The 18,064-nt window shown below is 46.3% G+C and overlaps 1 protein-coding gene across 3 annotated transcripts in view; it reads left to right on the forward strand.

The window, feature by feature from the left end:
* LOC139268148 (potassium channel subfamily T member 2) overlaps positions 1 to 18,064 on the forward strand; it is a 1,179,460-nt gene that overhangs the window by 391,357 nt on the left and 770,039 nt on the right. For all 3 annotated transcript variants that reach the window (XM_070886186.1, XM_070886187.1, XM_070886188.1), the window contains exon 4: positions 7,571 to 7,619. In XM_070886186.1, the coding sequence (XP_070742287.1) occupies positions 7,571 to 7,619 (49 nt within the window). The remainder of the gene's footprint in view (positions 1 to 7,570; positions 7,620 to 18,064) is intronic.

Raw genomic sequence — 18,064 nt, forward strand, 5'->3', positions numbered from 1 at the left:
TTAAAATAATTGTGGATGTGTTCCAAATAGCCAAAGAATAAGTTAAAATGTACCAATTTGGTTGCTGCTTGACACATACAGTAGTAAAGGCTTTCTTGAATTTTGTTATTAGATAGTGTGTTTGAATGATCATTTAAAAAGAAAAAAATAATTTATATTTCTTGCACCAGACCTATCCACTGTGCTATATTTAATTTGATTTTTGAAACCAAATAACTTCAAACTACATCAAAATGTAGGGACTAATAGGTACAATTTATTTACTGTTTTTATAATACAATTTCCTTCTGTACAATTTAAGAACATATATTGATCAGCATTTTTTTCTTTCACCAATTTACAGTGATGTTTACTTCTTTATGATATAGCAATAGTTTTAATAAATTAAACCAAATGCAGTCTTAGTCATACAAATTAATCAGCTTTATTACCTTAAAATTAGCCACTTGGATTTTTTCAAACTTGGCAATAACTGTTGGAAACCCAAAAAACTATGATTCAAAAATGACAGAGGTGGAATTTCTTGTGAAAGCAGTTTTGATTGCTGTTGAAGATAATATTTGGCTCTTCAAAACACACATCCATATTCAAATCAGGGTCCTATGACATTCAAAGTCGCCCTTGATTGCCAATTTTCTTCTACCCAGTTTTAGCTGCATGCACGATTTGCATATTAAAAGGGCCTACTGCCTGTCTCGGGCATGTGTTCCAACCGCCTAGTCTTAGACCCTTGGGAATATAGCGCCATCCACACCATTGGTGGGAAAGGGGTGCTGAGGAATAACATCCCACCTGCCATTTCCACCGGGCAGGAGGCTTCCCCTAATTTCCCCTAAAGCTTTGGGGGAAGCCATCAATAATTAGCATCATAAATTGTAGTCGGAGGGATTCGAGTGAAGGAATTATGCAGTTAATCTACGATCTTCCACAGATCTGGAAACCAAGCAACACATAGCAACTGCGTATTTTGTATCAGGGTGGAAGAAACTGTGATAAGATGCAGTCCTTTCCTCGTGAGTAACTATAGTTGGACCTGGCGTCAGTAGAAGCAGCTGCAACAGCAAACTAGATGACACACTTGGCTTGGACAAAAATGATCAGATATTGCATCCATAAATAGAGATGTGCACAAGTTTTTCCCAAAGAGGAAAAGCCACCAATACTGGCTTTGTGTAACAGCATGTGAAATCCCACTGCAGTTGATACAGGGTATCAGCCTTTATGTAGTGCAGCGAATGGAATGTTGGTCCACTGAAAAATCTCCTTGAGAACAGATGCCCTGCGATTTTTATCAGTTGACTACCCTTCACTTGAAAAAATATTACCATGAAAGCAAAAATAAATTTCAAAAAAGCTGATGTGTATACATGAAATTAAATCCAACAGATTGACCTGAAGTAATAACTTTATTTGTGTTTTTTAAAAGTTGGGGCTGTTCTAATCAAAACCACAATCTCACCAAGATTGACCGGTAAGTTTTGGAATGATATAAAATAATCTATTAAATACCTATTTCAAACTGAAAAGAAAAATGGCCTTTTATTGTTTACATTATATAATATATATATTAATTGATAGAAATTATGCGATGTGAATGCAATTTTTTTAATGACAGTGAACAGATAATGGGGGTCATTTTACTGGGGCCAGGATCCGGGAGACATCTATTCCCTGAGCACTAGGTTAAGGAAAAAGGGGCAAAACCCGACCCTTTTTATTGCCCTGGAATTTCTGGGGTGTTCCCATAGGTAAAATAATGCAAGCAGAATATACCCACGGTAATGAGGCAGTAAAGAACATGTTTGGTCTTCCTACCTCAATTTCCTGTACAAATGATGCCCATTTCCAATGAGGCTTTAAGAAGCCTGCAGTGAGCCTATAGATATCCCCTAGGAATTACCAACTCTGGTTAACTATGTGATGTTTGGACCATGTGACATACGGACCACGTGGCGAGAGATCATGTGACATCTGCAAATGTTATTGCATTTAGAGTATAAATGTTGGGTCCCCTGTAGTTGAGTATCTTTGCTCATGGTTTTGCACCAGCAGCTGTTATGCAAGAACTTCCAAGGACTAGGTGATCACCAGGTGAAGTGGGGAAACAGAAGATGCAGGAGGGATTTTTAGGGAGGAAACTAGAGGTGGGAGGAACTTTGGTTCTACCAGTAACTAATAGTAACTCACTGAAATTGCACCGAAAACTAATAAGAATACTGGTAACTCTCAGGGCCCAAGTTTCCACATGATTTGCGCCTGATTTTTAGGAGCAACTGGTGGAGAACGGACTATTTTAGAAATCGCAATTCTCCACATTTTTTTTTCTGCAGTTCTAGTCAGGTAGAACAGTTCTACTTTAGAACAGAATTTTTTCTTCAAAAGGGGGCGTGTCCGGCCACTGACGCCTGATTTGAAAGTTTCCACAGTGAAAATGTACTCCAAACTAAAGTAGAATGGAGCCAGTGAAGATTTTTGTAGAACTGAAAAAACCTGTTCTACACATTAAAAAATAAGGCGCAGGTTACAAATTAGGCGTCCAGAACGAGGTGGGGGGAAGGGAACTCTTTAAATTCGACAATAAATTCTTATTTATACTTCTACAAATATTATACAAATAAATCCAACCTGAATAAACATTTATAAGCCAAGAAAAGATTAAATAAACCATCTTCCTACCTGTGTGAAAGTGCTTCAGGGAGAATTCTGCAGCCGTTCGTGCCGCTGAGCGGGAGGGAGGGGGAGAGAGAGAGAGAGAGAGAGAGAGAGAGAGAGAGAGAGGGGGAGAGGGGGAGAGGGGGAGAGGGGGAGAGGGGGAGAGAGAGAGAGAGGGAGAGAGAGAGAGGGGGAGGGAGAGAGAGAGGGGGAGGGAGGGAGGGAGGGGGGGAGGGGGGGAGGGAGGGAGGGAGGGAGGGGGAGAGAGAGAGAGGGGGAGGGAGAGAGAGAGAGAGAGAGAGGGGGAAGGAGGGAGAGAGAGAGGGGGAGGGAGGGAGGGAGAGGGAGAGGGAGGGGGAGGGAGAGAGAGGGAGGGGGGGAGGGAGGGGGAGGGAGAGAGAGGGAGAGAGAGAGGGGGGGGAGCGGGTGTCGGGTTGGGTCTGGTCGGCGGGGGGGCGGAGCAGGTGTCGGGTCGGGTCTGGTCGGCGGGGGGGGGGGCGGTGGGGAGCGGGTGTCGGGTCTGGTCCGGAGGCAGGGGGGAGCGGGTGTCTGGTCCGGTCGGGGGCGGGGGGTGGGGTGGGCAGGAGCTGGCCGTGGGAGGAGCCTTATTCACGCAGCCCCCGTGAGGCCATTCAGCCAGGGCTAGGGGCTGCGTGCTTCGGGCCCCTCCCACACAGTTCGGCGCCTGGAGCTACTGCACTTGCGTGCCGACTTTAGCGCGCATGTGCAGAGGTCCCGGCACTGTTTTCAGCGCAGGGACCTGGCTCCGTCCCCCCCACAGCTCGTGCTGGCTGCGCCGAGGGCCAGAGAACCTGTAAGTAGGTGGAGAATACCAAGGATTTTTTTAGGCGCCGTTTTAGGCGTGAAAAACGGGCGCCCAGCTCGGAGGGGCGCCTGTTTTTTTTCTTGTGGAAACTTGGGCCCTCAGATTCTACTCATAACCAACAATAATACAAAATGTAACTAGTAGAAATGCATGTAAAGTCCCAATATCCTACCTGTAACAATTAGTCATGCTATAACCTGATGATTTTCACCCTGTAACTACACCCAGAATCCCCCTGCACCGCATAAGATCCCATCTCTCCATATCTCCTTGGACTATGGTTTGGACTGAGGTTGGTTGTGAAGGTGACAACTCTGACTGGGAGCCTCAGGCAGAACCGATCTCAACTTGGACTCAACATGTCAAAACCGGTCGGCACAGTCCGACCTGAAACAAACCAAGAAATTTGGTCTCCTAATCTGAGGAAGGACGTTCTTGCTATTGAGGGAGTGCAGCGAAGGTTCACCAGACTGATTCTCGGGATGGCGGGACTGACATATGAAGAAAGACTGGATCGACTAGGCTTATATTCACTGGAATTTAGAAGAATGAGAGGGGATCTCATGGAAACATATAAAATTCTGACGGGATTGGACAGGTTAGATGCAGGAAAAATCTTCCCGATGTTCGGGAAGTCCAGAATCAGGGGTCACAGTCTAAGGATAAGGGGTAAGCCATTTAGGACCGAGATGAGGAGAAACTTCGTCACTCAGAGAATTGTGAACCTGTGGAATTCTCTACCACAGAAAGTTGTTGAGGCCAGTTCGTTAGATATATTCAAAAGGGAGTTAGATGTGGCCCTCACGGCTAAAGGGATCAAGGGGTATGGAGAGAAAGCAGGAATGGGGTACTGAAGTTGCATGATCAGCCATGATCATATTGAATGGTGGTGCAGGCTCGAAGGGCCAAATGGCCTACTCCTGTACCTATTTTCTATGTTTTATATGTTTCTAAAGGGCAGTGGGCTCAGTGTTTTGGGGAACTTCTTAAGGGCACATTGTCTTAAATGCAGCTCAGTATCAACATTTCGAAACCACTCCATGTCCACCCTCCTCTAACCCAGCCCAGCACCTCTCCTAGCTCTGTGCACCTTTATCTCGCCCTCCAAGCCATGCGCTTCCCTGCGACGGCAGCCAGTAATGTCACGGAGTGGGGGTGGGGCGGGTGGAGGGGAGCAGTGCTGCGGCAAAAATTTTAAATAACATTGTTCTCCCGGGATGCTAGCAGCAGTGCTTGGGAGATTTGTGGCCCCATTCCAGAAGAACCCCGGACAATCCGGGAGGGCTAGCAACAGGCAGTAAAGTAATAGAAACAAAGAAAATAGGTGCAGGAGCAGGCCATTTGGCACTTCGAGCCTGCACCACCATTCAATATGATCATGGCTGATCATGCAACTTCAGTACCCCACTTCGGCCTTCTTTCCATACCCCCTGACCCCTTTAGCCGTAAGGGCCACATCTAACTCCCTTTTGAATATATCCAATGAACTGGACTCAACAACTTTAATGGTGGCTCAAAATATAAAGCTTGTGTTTTTATTGCTGGAATCCAGCTGATTGAACTGAAGCCAGAAGGCCCTGAGGCCAGTTCTGCAGTTGCAGTTCTGTAACACCACTGCCAGCCCCCCACCCCACCTCCAAAAAAAAACACATTTTGAAATCTTACCCCAGTAAATATCTAACACAGATTCTGGGTATAGTTACAGGGTTAGATATTAACTCGGGTGGGATTACAAAGTGGGGGAAGGAGTTCTCTCTGGGTTTCCACGACTGCCAGGGAGTGTTAACTTCGCAATGTATGGTTTTTTTTTTAAGCAGGTTCCCTGCCCTGAAGTCAGCCTGATTGCCAGGCCTGGATCCCTGTTGGGCAGGGAATGCTGTAGAAGAGGCTACAGTCCAGGAGCAGGTAGGTATCCTGCTCCTCAGAGTAGAGGTTGCAGGTGGGTACAATGTGGTTTGGGGGGCGAGGGATAAAGGGATCACAAGGGTGTCAGTGATCATGTGTGGGGGTGTTACAGATCGTGGGTGGGGGTTCAGTGATTGTGTTGCGGGGGGGGGGAAATCCAACCACGAGGAGGGAATCAGGTTAGATTAGGGGGCCAAGGAGTGGCCAGGGATGCACTCCTGCTTCTCTTGGCAACCAGCATCTCTTAAAAGGGAGGCGCACTCCAGCTAATTGGGATTGTTTGGTAACATGGGCCTTCTAAGTCAGCATCTGAGTCTTCTGCAACAGAGCTAGCATGCAATGTTGCCCTCAAGCAAGCTGGCATCTGTGGTGTCCTACCCCTATCCTAACTTCCGAACACTTGTGTTCAGTGATCCACCACATCCTCTAGCCTAGTATATAAAGTATGCGTGGTGCCAGTCTCTGAGCTGTTGCAGTGATTGTAGCAGAGTGAAGGAGATGGGGGAGGGCAGTATTGGGAGTAGGGAAGCTGCAGGGGTTGGAGATCTGAACAGAGAATAAAAGAGCAGGATTCTTGCTTTGACAACTCTGGTGAGGTCACTGAACACATTACAGTCATGTCCTGTGAGCTAAACTCGTGGCATTGACCTTCTCTACAACCTCTTCCCACTAGCAACGCAGGTGTTGCTTGGAGCGCTTTCTGCCCACTCGGTGTGGAGAAATGAGATTTCCCTCCTCAAATCCATCAGCTGGACCAGTGCCTCCAAAGCAGCATTGGAGAACTTGGTCTGCAGGTTTTGCAACCATTTCTCTCCTATGGATTTCTTCCTGATTGCAGCTGGAGTGCACCTTCCCTTTAAGAGGTGCTAGCTGCCTTTAATTTATCATTAGAGATGCCTGATTTCCAGGCCCCTGCTCCCCCATCCAAACAGACAAGCAGCCAGTAAATAGTGTAGTTAGTTAGAGCCAGAATCATTATAACACGAGATTCAGGGACCTTTACTAGTACTTAGTGGATTGTAATTTATGATTTTTCCGATGTAGAATTTGGTCCATGGTTCTGAATAAGGACCTGGGGGTCCTTGTGCATGAAACACAAAAAGTTAGTATGCAGGTACAGCAAGTAATCAGGAAGGCAAATGGAATGTTGGCATTTATTGCAAGGGGGAATAAAGCATAAAAGCAAGAAAGTCCTGCTACAACTGTACAGGGCACTGGTGAGACCACACCTAGAGTCCTTATTTAAGCAGGGATATACTTGAATTGGAGGCAGTTCAGAGAAGGTTCACTAGGTGATTCCTGAGATCAAGGGGTTGACTGATGAAGGTTGGGCCTATACTCATTGGAGTTTATAAGAATGAGTGGTGATCTTTTTGAAACATATAAGATACTGAGGGGGCTCGATAAGGTAGATGCAGAGAGGATGTTTCCACTCGTGGGGAAATCTAGATCTAGGGGGCATAGTTTAAGAATAAGGAGTTGCCCATTTAGAACTGAGCTGAGGACGAATTTCTTCTCTTGGAGTGTCGTAAATCTGTGGAATCCTCTGCCCCAGAGAGTTGTGGAGCTTGGGTCATTGAATATATTTAAGGTGGAGATAGACAGATTTTTGAACGATAAGGGAATGAAGGGTTATGGGAAGCAGGCAGGGAAGTGGAGTTGAGGCCAAGATCCGATCAGCCATGATCTTATTAAATGGTGGAGCAGGCTCGATAGGCCAAATGGCTTACTCCTGTTCCTATTTCTTATGTTCTTATGTTGCTAACTTGTAAAATAAAAACAGAAAATGCTGGAGATACTCAGCAGGTCAGGCAGCATCTGTGGAGAGAGAAACAGAGTTAACGTTTCAGATCGACGACCCTTCGTCAGAACTGGAAAAAGTTAGAGATGTAACCAATTTTTGAACAAGTGTTGGGACAGGGAAAGGCGGGAGGGGAGGAAAGTACGCAAGGGAAGGTCTGTGATAGGGTGGGAGGCAGAAGAGATTAAGAGACAAAAGGGATAATGGTGCAAGGTAAAAGGAGAATTGAACTCTTATAATACATGAGATTTCAGGACTTTTCACGATATTTAATGGTGTTTTGTGGATCATATTCCATATATTAAATCATATATGCTCACAGCAAGCAAATTTGTATTTATTTGAAATATGAACTAACCAATGTTACCATTTTGATTTACCATCAGGTCTCCTATAATTTGGGTAGATAGAAGTCTTCCCTTATGGGGTTTACAGGTAAGATATGACTAGTTCAAAAAAATAACTTTGTATTATATATTAAGAAAACTATTCAGATCAATAGAAATAAATCTCATATTAGCTGGAGTGCCGAGGTTAGATCTGAATGACAGAATAAAGTGATTGGCAGAACAACTTTCTCTGATTCCCACTTTCTTTGTAGGGAACTTAATGCATTATTTATTATGGATAAGTAATCATCATGGTGCACAAAATATATAAGACAAGTATCATGCCTACAAGCAACTTGCTATTGCCTTTTACAACCGTTTCTTAAACTTATTGGAAACATAAATAATCATTCATTTTCTGTAGCTTTGTGCCAACATTATATTGATACTTGCAAGAAACCAGCTCCTATTCATGTGCTTGCTCTCATTTTAGACTGCTGTGCAGATAAGGTCAGATTTCACAGAATTTTGAAAGCTCGCAGACAAATCTAATGTGGCTCTGTTCTTTCGTTCTCTGACTTGCATGTGGCTACACAAACAGATTATTACTGTCTGGAATTTGAAAGTAATTTATGCTGTCTGCTAAAAAACCTCAGTAAATGTTTTTGTCCCTCAGTTAGCCATTTATGTTTGGTTTTGTTATTAAGCTGTGTAGCCTAGGGTTGTGACTGTGGAGGCCCTGTCCTGAGACCTGTACAGAATTGATGAGCTATCAGTCTGTATTCCTAGAACTTCAAAATACAAGATATATCCTGTCAGTTATAGCACCAGAGATCCAATGAGACACAAACAGACACTACACATTGAAGAACAAACTGAGCAACTGTGTATAAGAAAAATGCAACTTGGCAAACTGATGGAAACACCCCTCCCTTGCAATAAAGAAAAAAAAAATAATTGTACAATGATGCTTCCCAATAGATAATTTCTTATGAATAAACTTGGAGGAAGCTGATGGATCTTCATCAAGATACAACTGTGGCCTCACAGTGATAATAATAATGCAATACCATTGCTACTGTGATGTGCAACAAAGGTTCACTAGACTGATTCCTGGGATGGGGGGGATTCTTCTATGAAGAGAGATTGAATAGGCAAGGCCTATGTTCCCTAGAGTTTAGAAGAATGAGAGGTGATCTTTTTGAAACGTATAAAATTCTTAAGTGGCTTGACAGGGTAGATGCAGGGAGGATGTTTCCTCTGGCTGGGAAGTCTAGAACCACAAATCACAAAGTTAACATGCAGGTGCAGCAAACAATTAAGAAAGCAAATGGTATGTTGGTCTTTATTACAAGAGGATTTGAGTATAAGAGTAAATATGTCTTACTGCAATTATATAGGGCCCTGGTGAGACCGCACCTGGAGTATTGTGTGTAGTTTTGGTCTCCTTACCTAAGGAAGGATATACTTGCCATTGATGGAGAGCAACAAAGGTTTACCAGACTGATTCCTGGGATGGGGGGATTGTCCTATGAGGAGAGATTGAGTAGACTAGGCCTATATTCTCTAGAGTTTAGAAGAATGAAACCATTGAAACATACAAAATTCTTAGTGCTTGACAGGGTAGATGCAGGGATGATGTTTCCTCTGGCTGCGTAATCTAGAAATAGGGGTCACACTCTCAGAATAAGGGGTCAGCCAGTTAGGACTGAGATCAGGAGAAATTTCTTCACTCAATCTTTGGAATTCTCTATCCCAGAGGGCTGTGGACACTCAGTCATTGAGCATACTCAAGACAGAGATCGATAGATTGTTGGACTCTAAGGGGCTAAAATTGCCCCCATCCTTATTACTGCCTCTATGGAGCGGATAGACCTCACCGACTGGGGGCAGACAGATGGGCCGACCCATCTAAAATTGACCCCGGACCGGGAGCGGCGGGAACGGGTTTCCGCGCCGCCCGTGCTGCTGCCCCGTCAGGCATGCGCCAACCCCCTTCTGATCCCCTTCTGACCCCCTTCTGACCGGCAGTGACCCCCACTCCGCCATGGGAAATTGCCCCAGTCGGTGCCCCGACAGCTTTCCCCTGCGGGAAGCTGTGCGCGGCTGGTCAGCGCGTCCGCCCTTATAGGGGAGGGCGCAATGCTGCAGTGCCATGTTATTTACATTGTCGGCCGATAGCGAGGTCGGCCCAACAATGGTGGCCATGGGTTCGGCCGGCCGCCAGCAGGCAGCCTGGCACCCCCAGCCGAAACCTTCCCTGGTGGCCCAGTGGGTCTAACTAAACTAATTGCAGAGTTCGCAGTGGCCCTCCCCTTTAACTGAAGAGGGGGGACATTGTGACACATCAGCGCGACGCGGCATGTCTGCGGCGCTGATGACTCAGAGCGACGGCCGCCTCGCTCCAAGGACGCTTCCGCCCCTCAACACCGTCCCGACCAAGAATAAAAGCCAAAGAGCTGAATATCAGTCCAATCTCTGTCCCTGGGATTGGGGCGGAGAAAACACTACTGAATTGGTGAGTGCGCCTACTTCTTGGCCGGGGGGGGGCGGGGGGGGGGGGGCGGCAATTTCAGCCCCTAATAGAATCAAGGGATATGGGCATAGTGCGGCAAAATGGGGTTGAGGTAGAAGATCAGCCTTGATCTTATTGAATGGCGGAGCAGGCTTGCAGCAGCAACTGGCCTACTGCTGCTCCTATTTCTTATATTCTTATGTCAGTCTGATCATTCTCTTGATGCAGCTTCAATAAAATGATTCAATTAGTCATTATACAATTTTGCGATTTGAATGCTAATATGCTAATGCTTAGAAAGAGAAAGAAAATGCGATTATATAGTGCCTTTCACTTGCTGACTTTATATAGTGCTTTTCACTTCCTGGATTTATATAGTGTCTTTCACTTCCTGCCTTAATAGAGTGGGGTAGAAATTCACCTCCACCGGAAGCGGGTCGCACCTACCGTTTTTCCTGTGTTTTCACCACCGCGGTGGATGAGATGGCCTCTTGTGCGAAATTCAGCTCTTTGTCTTTTTTTTTCGAGCAGAGGAGAAGTCAGTAAATAATAGGGGCAGAAATGCAGGCCGGACGGAGTCTTCGCCATTGTCAGTTATCAGCGTAGCGCTGATGATGTCATCATGCTGGCGCATCACCATGTCTCTCCACTTCACTTAAAGGGGAGAGCCGCTGCAAGCTCTGCGATTATTTTAGTTCGGTTCACTGGGCCACCAGGAAGGGTCTCGGCTGGGCCAGCGACCTGGCACCCAAGAGGGGGTGCCAGGCTGGCTGTTGGTGGCCCGGCCAAACCTGGGGGCATAATTGTTGGGCCGACCTGGCAGTCGGCTGACATAGAAAATAAGATGGTGGCCACGGCAGTGCGCCCTCCCCTTTAATGGTGGTTGCACCACTATTTTGCACACACTGCAAACGCAGTGCACCGACAGAACAAACTGTCGGGGACACCGTGCGGCGGCATCAAGATTTTTTTACATTAATTTTTCTTGCAGGACGGGAGATCAGCAGTGCATGCTTTGATGATGCACCTAGGAGGGTTTGTCAGCAGTGGGATGGAGGTGGGGACCACTGGGAAAACCACTGAGGAGAATTTTGCGAGCGGTGGCTAGACGACAGAAAATCGGTGTCCATTCAATACCGCCACGTGGCTACCGTTTCTGGGGGTAACATGCCTTAACGGGAAGCTGAATTTCGGTCCCCGTGCCTTTCACTTACTGCCTTTAGATAGTGCCTTTCACTTGCTGCCTTTATGTAGTGCCTTTCACTTGCTGCCTTTAGATAGTGCCTTTCACTAACTGCCTTTAGATAGTGCCTTTCACTTGCTGCCTTTAGATAGTGCCATTCACTTACTGCCTTTAGATAGTGCCTTTCACTTAGTGCCTTTCCAAATTTCTTTCACTTGCTGTCTCTCTCTGTATTGTGCCTTTAACTTGCTGCATTTATATTAAAAAGAAGCTTACTACCGTCTTCCTGCTCGAGTTTTTCGAGTAACCTCAAAATAAAGTTATAAAGTAACGGTTAAGGGAGGATTTTATTTTTGGCAGCAGGATGAGCTTACTTGCTCTTCCTACACTTCTCTACAAATCCTCCCAAACTTTGACTAAATTGTCCACCCTCCCCCAGTTAGCCTGGCTCTCTCATTTCATAGCGCTCTGCTGGCCTGGATCTGCAGATGAGCCACCAGTTTCCTCTCCCCCTTGCACTGAATGGTCAGTTGCCTGTCCATGCTGGGAACACACCAGCTGCCTGCCCTTTCCATGCAAATGAAACTCAGCCATGAAAATGGTTTGGGCCTTTCACGAGCTACATCGGGTGGGCATTGAAATTGCTCCATTTATCATTCCTGATGTATGTTGCACTTCAAAATCACGGCTAGCCAGTCAGATGATTGCTTTATGAAAACCAAGGAAAGTGCCAGGCATTTCCCAGGAATAGTGTATGACATGCCTGCAAATCTTTGAGTTATCTATTAAAAAGATTATGCTACTGCTAATATTAACCCAAGAGATGCAGAGCATTACAGATAAAACTGATAGGGGAGATTTTGGGCTCTGTGGACCTCGTTTATTTGAGGAGAGCATGTCGGGAGATCTCAGAGATCTCAGAGATGCAGTGATTGTGTCCATTTTTAAAAAGGGGAACAAATCCGACTGCGGCAACCACAGGGGAATCTCCCTGCTATCAACCACTGGGAAGGTTGTCGCTAGAGTTCTCCTCAACCATCTTCTCCCTGTGGCCCAGGAGCTCCTCCCGGAGTCACAATGCGGATTTCGTCCCCTACGGGGAACAACGGACATGATCTTTGTAGCACGACAACTGCAGGAAAAATGCAGAAAGCAGCGCCAGCCCTTATACATGGCCTTTTCCGATCTTACAAATGCCTTTGACACTGTCAACCATGAGGGCTTATGAAGCGTCCTCCTCCATTTTGGATGCCCCAAAAGTTTGTCAACATCCTTCACTTGCTCCACGACGACATGCAAGCTGTGATCCTTACCAGCGGTTCCATTACAGACCCAATCCACGTCCGGACCGGGGTCAAACAGGGCTGCGTCACTGCTCCAACCCTCTTCTCAATCTTCCTCGCTGCCATGCTCCACCTCACAGTCAACAAGCTCCTTGCTGGATTGGAACTAAATTACAGAACCAGGCCAGGTCCAAGATCACCCAAACCTCTGTCGTTGAGCTACAATACACGGACAACACCTGCGTCTGCGCACATTCTGAGGCTGAACTCTAGGATATAGTTGATATATTCACCAAGGCATATGAAAGCATAGGCCTTACGCTTAACATCCATAAGACAAAGGTCCTCTACCAGCGTGTCCTCGCCACCCAGCACTGCCCCCCCCAGTCATCAAGATTCACGGCGCAGCCCTCGCCAATGTGGACCATTTCCCATACCTCGGGAGCCTCTTGTCAACAAAGGCAGTCATTGATGCGGAGATTCAACATCGCCTCCAGTGCGCCAGTGCAGCCTTCGGCAGCCTTAACCTCGCACAGCTGAACATGATGTTAGATGGTATGAAGGAACCCCCTCTGGCCCCCCCTCCCCTCCAGCGCTAATTAAAGGGATCATGAACTACTTACAGGTTAGTTGCTGGATTATTTCTTCTGGCTGCAACTACACGCATTTTGGGAGCTTTTCTATAGTTGCCTACAGTTTCAGTAGTCTGCAGGGAGTGGTCTGGTTGGTGATGAAGTACTTTTTTTTTCATTTAAAAGCTTATGCTAAAACAAGTTGCTTCCAGTCATGGGTGGCCTGGTAGGCTTTCCACTTGGAATTGACCATGACTGTGGGAATGAAGAGAGACCATGCAGAGCAGGACAAGCTGTTAGAAGAGGGAGGTGGGGGAGAAGAGCAATCACCAGGAGGCCATAATCCATCGAGGGTCTTTAGTGTGTAATTATCTTCCCTCAACTTCTGCTTGAGGACCAATGCTTGGGGCGTCTTCGCTTTACTAACGAGGTTGTGACTGAAATCTGACAGTTGCTGCAGCCACAACAACTGCAATCGCAAAGCAGGGCAAGTACAGCATTGTCTGTGGCTGTCACGGTGACCTCTGAACTTTTATGTATCTGGATCCCTCCAGGCTGCTGCTGAAGATATAAGCAACATCTTGCAGTTTGCAGTACACTGCTGCACAAGGGACATCACAGAGGCTCTCTATACACAAAGAGACAACTTCATCTCATTCCCTCTTTCTAGAGACAAGCAGGCGGAGAGAACATGAGATTTTGCACAGCATGCAGGCTTCCCCATGGTTCAGGATGCCGTTGATTGCACGCACCATGTGAACGCTACCATTTCCCTGAACTGAAAGAGAGTCCTCTCCCTCAATGTGCAGCTAGTGTGCGACCACTGGTAGTGCATCATGCAAGAGAATGCCCATTATCCTGGCAGTAGTCACGATTCCTTCATTCTGTAGCAGTCCTCTGAGCCATCTGTATTTGACCCACTATGGCAAGTCAAAGGCTGGCTACTGGGGGACAAGGGTTTATCCATTCATGACATGGTTCACGACTCTGGTCTGAAACCACATGCACAGCATGCCTACAATGAGAGCCATGCTGCACAAGGAACATTATAAAGCACACTATTGGTATCCTCAAGCAATGCTTCTGCCACATGGACTGCTCTGGAGAAGCCCTGCAGTATTCAGCAGAGCGGGAATCGAGCTTTATGGTAGTATGCTGCATCCAGCACAACCTGCCCATTATGCGAAAGCCCTTGCCACCACCTATTAGGTGAGGAGCAGGTGCACGAGGAGGAGGAAGTGCAACAGGAAGTGAAGGAAGAAGAAAGGAGGCTACAACATAGGCAGCCTCTTTCTGCCCAGGCTCTTCGTTATCAAACAATTAATGAGCGATACCAGTAACTTCAACCACACCTCCCCATTCATCAACAGTCCCACGTTCCTTACTTTTCCTCTATCAGTGACCATCACATCATCCTCCAGAAAATGCACATTGCAATCCAAATTTAAAAATTCAATCATGACATAATGCATACAAAAACAAACTAATCACCCTTGTGCATTCTATTAGTGCCTGCATTCCGTGTGCCTTTGTCTCTCCGAATGCACCTGTGAGGTCCTTCTTCAGTGGCTGCAACATGGCTGGTGGAAGGCTGTGGACCTCCAATTGTTGGGACTGCAGATGGCCTTGGAGGGTGACATCGATCAACTGTGGGCCTGGGCTTCAGCAGTCTGGGCTGGCTAGCTGAAGAGCAACAGCAAGGGCACTGGTGGAGTGGCAGGGGTGGAAGTAGGAATGCTGTCATCCTGAGAGCAGACAGCAGGGTTCAAGCTCCATGAAGCCCCTGACACTCTCCTGGGGCAGCGTCTCAGTAATCCTACTGATCGGTTGGAGAAAAGATCGATGGACTGCTGTGACACCCTTGAAGCCCCTTTGAACCATGGACTCCAGAGCTATGGTGGCAGAAGTCTGAGCTTGCAACAAGCAGTCTGGTCATCCACAGCAGCAGTCAAAACTTTGATGGAAGAGTTTGTGCTCCAATGGAAGCTGTTTGTGCTGCAATGCAAGCTGTGACATCGGCCAACAGACGCTGCACTTTGGTTGGTTCCACAGGCGTGCAAATGGAGGTGACAACCCGTTCCATGTTGGAAAGGATGGATTCCAAGGTCTGCGCTTAGGCCAGTGCCAAGTTGGTGTTGGATGTCTCTATGCTCCTTAACATTGAATTCAGGCTTTCTGACAAGCTTTCCAGTGCACCAAGCGTCTGGTTATGTACACCCATCAGCTTTTTTCTGGAGCCTAGCCCATCGAAGTCCTCATCTGACTCTTCTGCAATAGAACTAGTGCGACCGTGACCTCCGGTGAGCTGGCACCTGCACTATCCTTTCCCCCCCACTCTGGCTCCTGCGCACTTATACCCACTGTGTAGATACCTTCTCTATCCTAGCCTCTAAAATATGCACAATGTCAGTGTCTGAGCTGGTGACTGTGAGTGACGGTGTCTCTTCTTCCTCCATTAACTGGGAAGGCTCCAGTTCTTGGTGTCTGTTATGTATGTAAACATTACCAATGTGTAAGACTTGCCACCAGGAGGTGCACCTGTGGGAGACCCAAGGGTCACTTGCACACAGTGGACAAGCAGGTATAAAAGGCAGTCTACATGCTGCTTCCTTACTCTGGAGTTACATTAAAGAGACCAAGGTCACAACAGTTTCAGCTTACAATATACAGTCTTGTGGAGTTATTCTGAACATAACAGTATCTAAAATGAAAAAGGGACAAGGGTTGGGTTGTGGGGAGAGGAGAAAGTAAGAGGTGCGAGCTTATACCATCTGCAACTTGTAAATCAGAAGTGATTACGGGATGAGGAGAGGTGGGGTGAGAGAAGGAGGATTAGATACCCTTATCATCGATCCTTCCAGACCAACCAGTTGCCATGGCATCCGTGATGCCCCATCCTATGCACTGTCTCCTCCATGGGAGGGAGAGATAAAACATGCATGCACACTTGACCCCCTCCAGTTCTTTGCAGCTGCCAGCTGTTGTATATTACCTTCTCCTGCAAGAAAGAGTGGTGTGTCAATCAATGCGTATAAGGTGGCCAAGGTTAGTGGGAAACTAGAGGATTGGGAAAATTTTAAGCAACAGCAAAGAATGACTAAAAAAGCAATAAAGAAGGGGAAGATAGATTATGAAGGTAAACTTGCGCAAAACATAAAAACAGATAGTAAAAGCTTTTACAGATATATAAAATGGAAAAGAGTGACTAAAGTAAATGTTGGTCCCTTAGAAGATGAAAAGGGGGATTTAATAATGGGAAATGTGGAAATGGCTGAGACCTGAAACAATTATTTTGCTTCCGTCTTCACAGTGGAAGACACAAAAACCATGCCAAAATTTGCAGGCCACAGGAATGTGGGAAGGGAGGACCTTCAGACAATCACTATCACTAGGGGGGTAGTGCTGGACAGACTAGTGGGACTCAAGGTAGACAAGTCCCCTGGTCCTGATGAAATGCATCCCAGAGTATTAAAAGAGATGGCGGAAGTTATAGCAGATGCATTCGTTATAATCTACCAAAATTCTCTGGACTCTGGGGAGGCACCAGCGGATTGGAAAACAGCTAATGTAACGCCTCTGTTTAAAAAAGGGGGCAGGCAAAAGGCAGGTAACTATAGGCTGGTTAGTTTAACATCTGTAGTGGGAAAAATGCTTGAAACTATCATTAAGGAAGAAATAGCGGGACATCTAGATAGGAATAGTGCAATCAAGCAGACACAGCATGGATTCATGAAAGGGAAATCATGTTTAACTAACTTACTGGAATTCTTTGAGGATATAACAAGCATGGTGGATAGAGGTGTACCGATGGATGTGGTGTATTTAGATTTCCAAAAGGCATTCGATAAGGTGCCACACAAAAGGTTACTGCAGAAGATAAAGGTACGCGGAGTCAGTGGAAATGTATTAGCATGGATAGAGAATTGGCTGGCTAACAGAAAGCAGAGAGTCAGGATAAATGGATCCTTTTCCGGTTGGAAATCAGTGGTTAGTGATGTGCCACAGGGATCAGTGCTGGGACCACAACTGTTTACAATATACATAGATGACCTAGAAGAGGGGACAGAGTGTAGTGCAACAAAATTTGCAGATGACACTAAGATTAGTAGGAAAGCAGGTTGTGTAGAGGACTCAGAGAGGCTGCAAGGAGATTTGGATAGGTTAAGCGAATGGGCTAAGGTTTGGCAGATGGAATACAATGTCGGAAAGTGTGAGGTCATCCACCTTGGGGAAAAAAAAACAATAAAAGGGAATATTATTTGAATGGGGAGAAATTACAACATGCTGTGGTGCAGAGGGACCTGGGGGTCCTTGTGCATGAAGCTCTTTTAGGAGCAAACAAAAATCATTATACCGTGCCCCCCGATCTGGGGGAAACACCAACATTTACAAGGCCCTTTTTTTATTTTTTTATTTTTTTGGGGCACAGAATCGAATTTTTTCTCCAAGTGCCCCCTATAAAAGGGGAGGGGGACACTAAAAGCACTGGCAATTAAAACAAATTAACTTAAAAACATAAAATCAAATTAAAATTTGGTTGCCGGGCGTGATGATGCACTCCAGTCCCTCTGGTCCTTGTGCATGAAACTCTTTTGGAGTTTACCTGTAAAACAAAACATTAAACCATGCCACCCGAACTGGGTGACACACCAGACATTTACAAGGCCCTTTTTTTCCTTTTTTTTTGTGTTTTTCTTTCTTTTTTTTTTTGGGCACTAAAATCACAATTTTTCCCCAGTGCCCCCTATAAAGGGAAGGGGGACACTAAAAGCACCGGCAATTAAAACAAATTAAACTTTAAAACGTAAAATCAAATTAAAATTTGGTTGCCGGGCGTGATGATGCACTCCAGTCCCTCCGGTGCCCACCTCTCGCGGAAGGCCGCGAGCGTACCGGTGGACACCGCGTGCTCCATCTCCAAGGACACCCTGGACCGGATGTAAGAGCGGAAGAGAGGCAGGCAGTCAGGTTAAATGACCCCCTCGACCGTCCGCTGCC

This window comes from Pristiophorus japonicus, chromosome 8 (assembly GCF_044704955.1).
Source record: "Pristiophorus japonicus isolate sPriJap1 chromosome 8, sPriJap1.hap1, whole genome shotgun sequence".
In the NCBI taxonomy this organism is placed as follows: Eukaryota; Metazoa; Chordata; class Chondrichthyes; family Pristiophoridae; genus Pristiophorus; species Pristiophorus japonicus.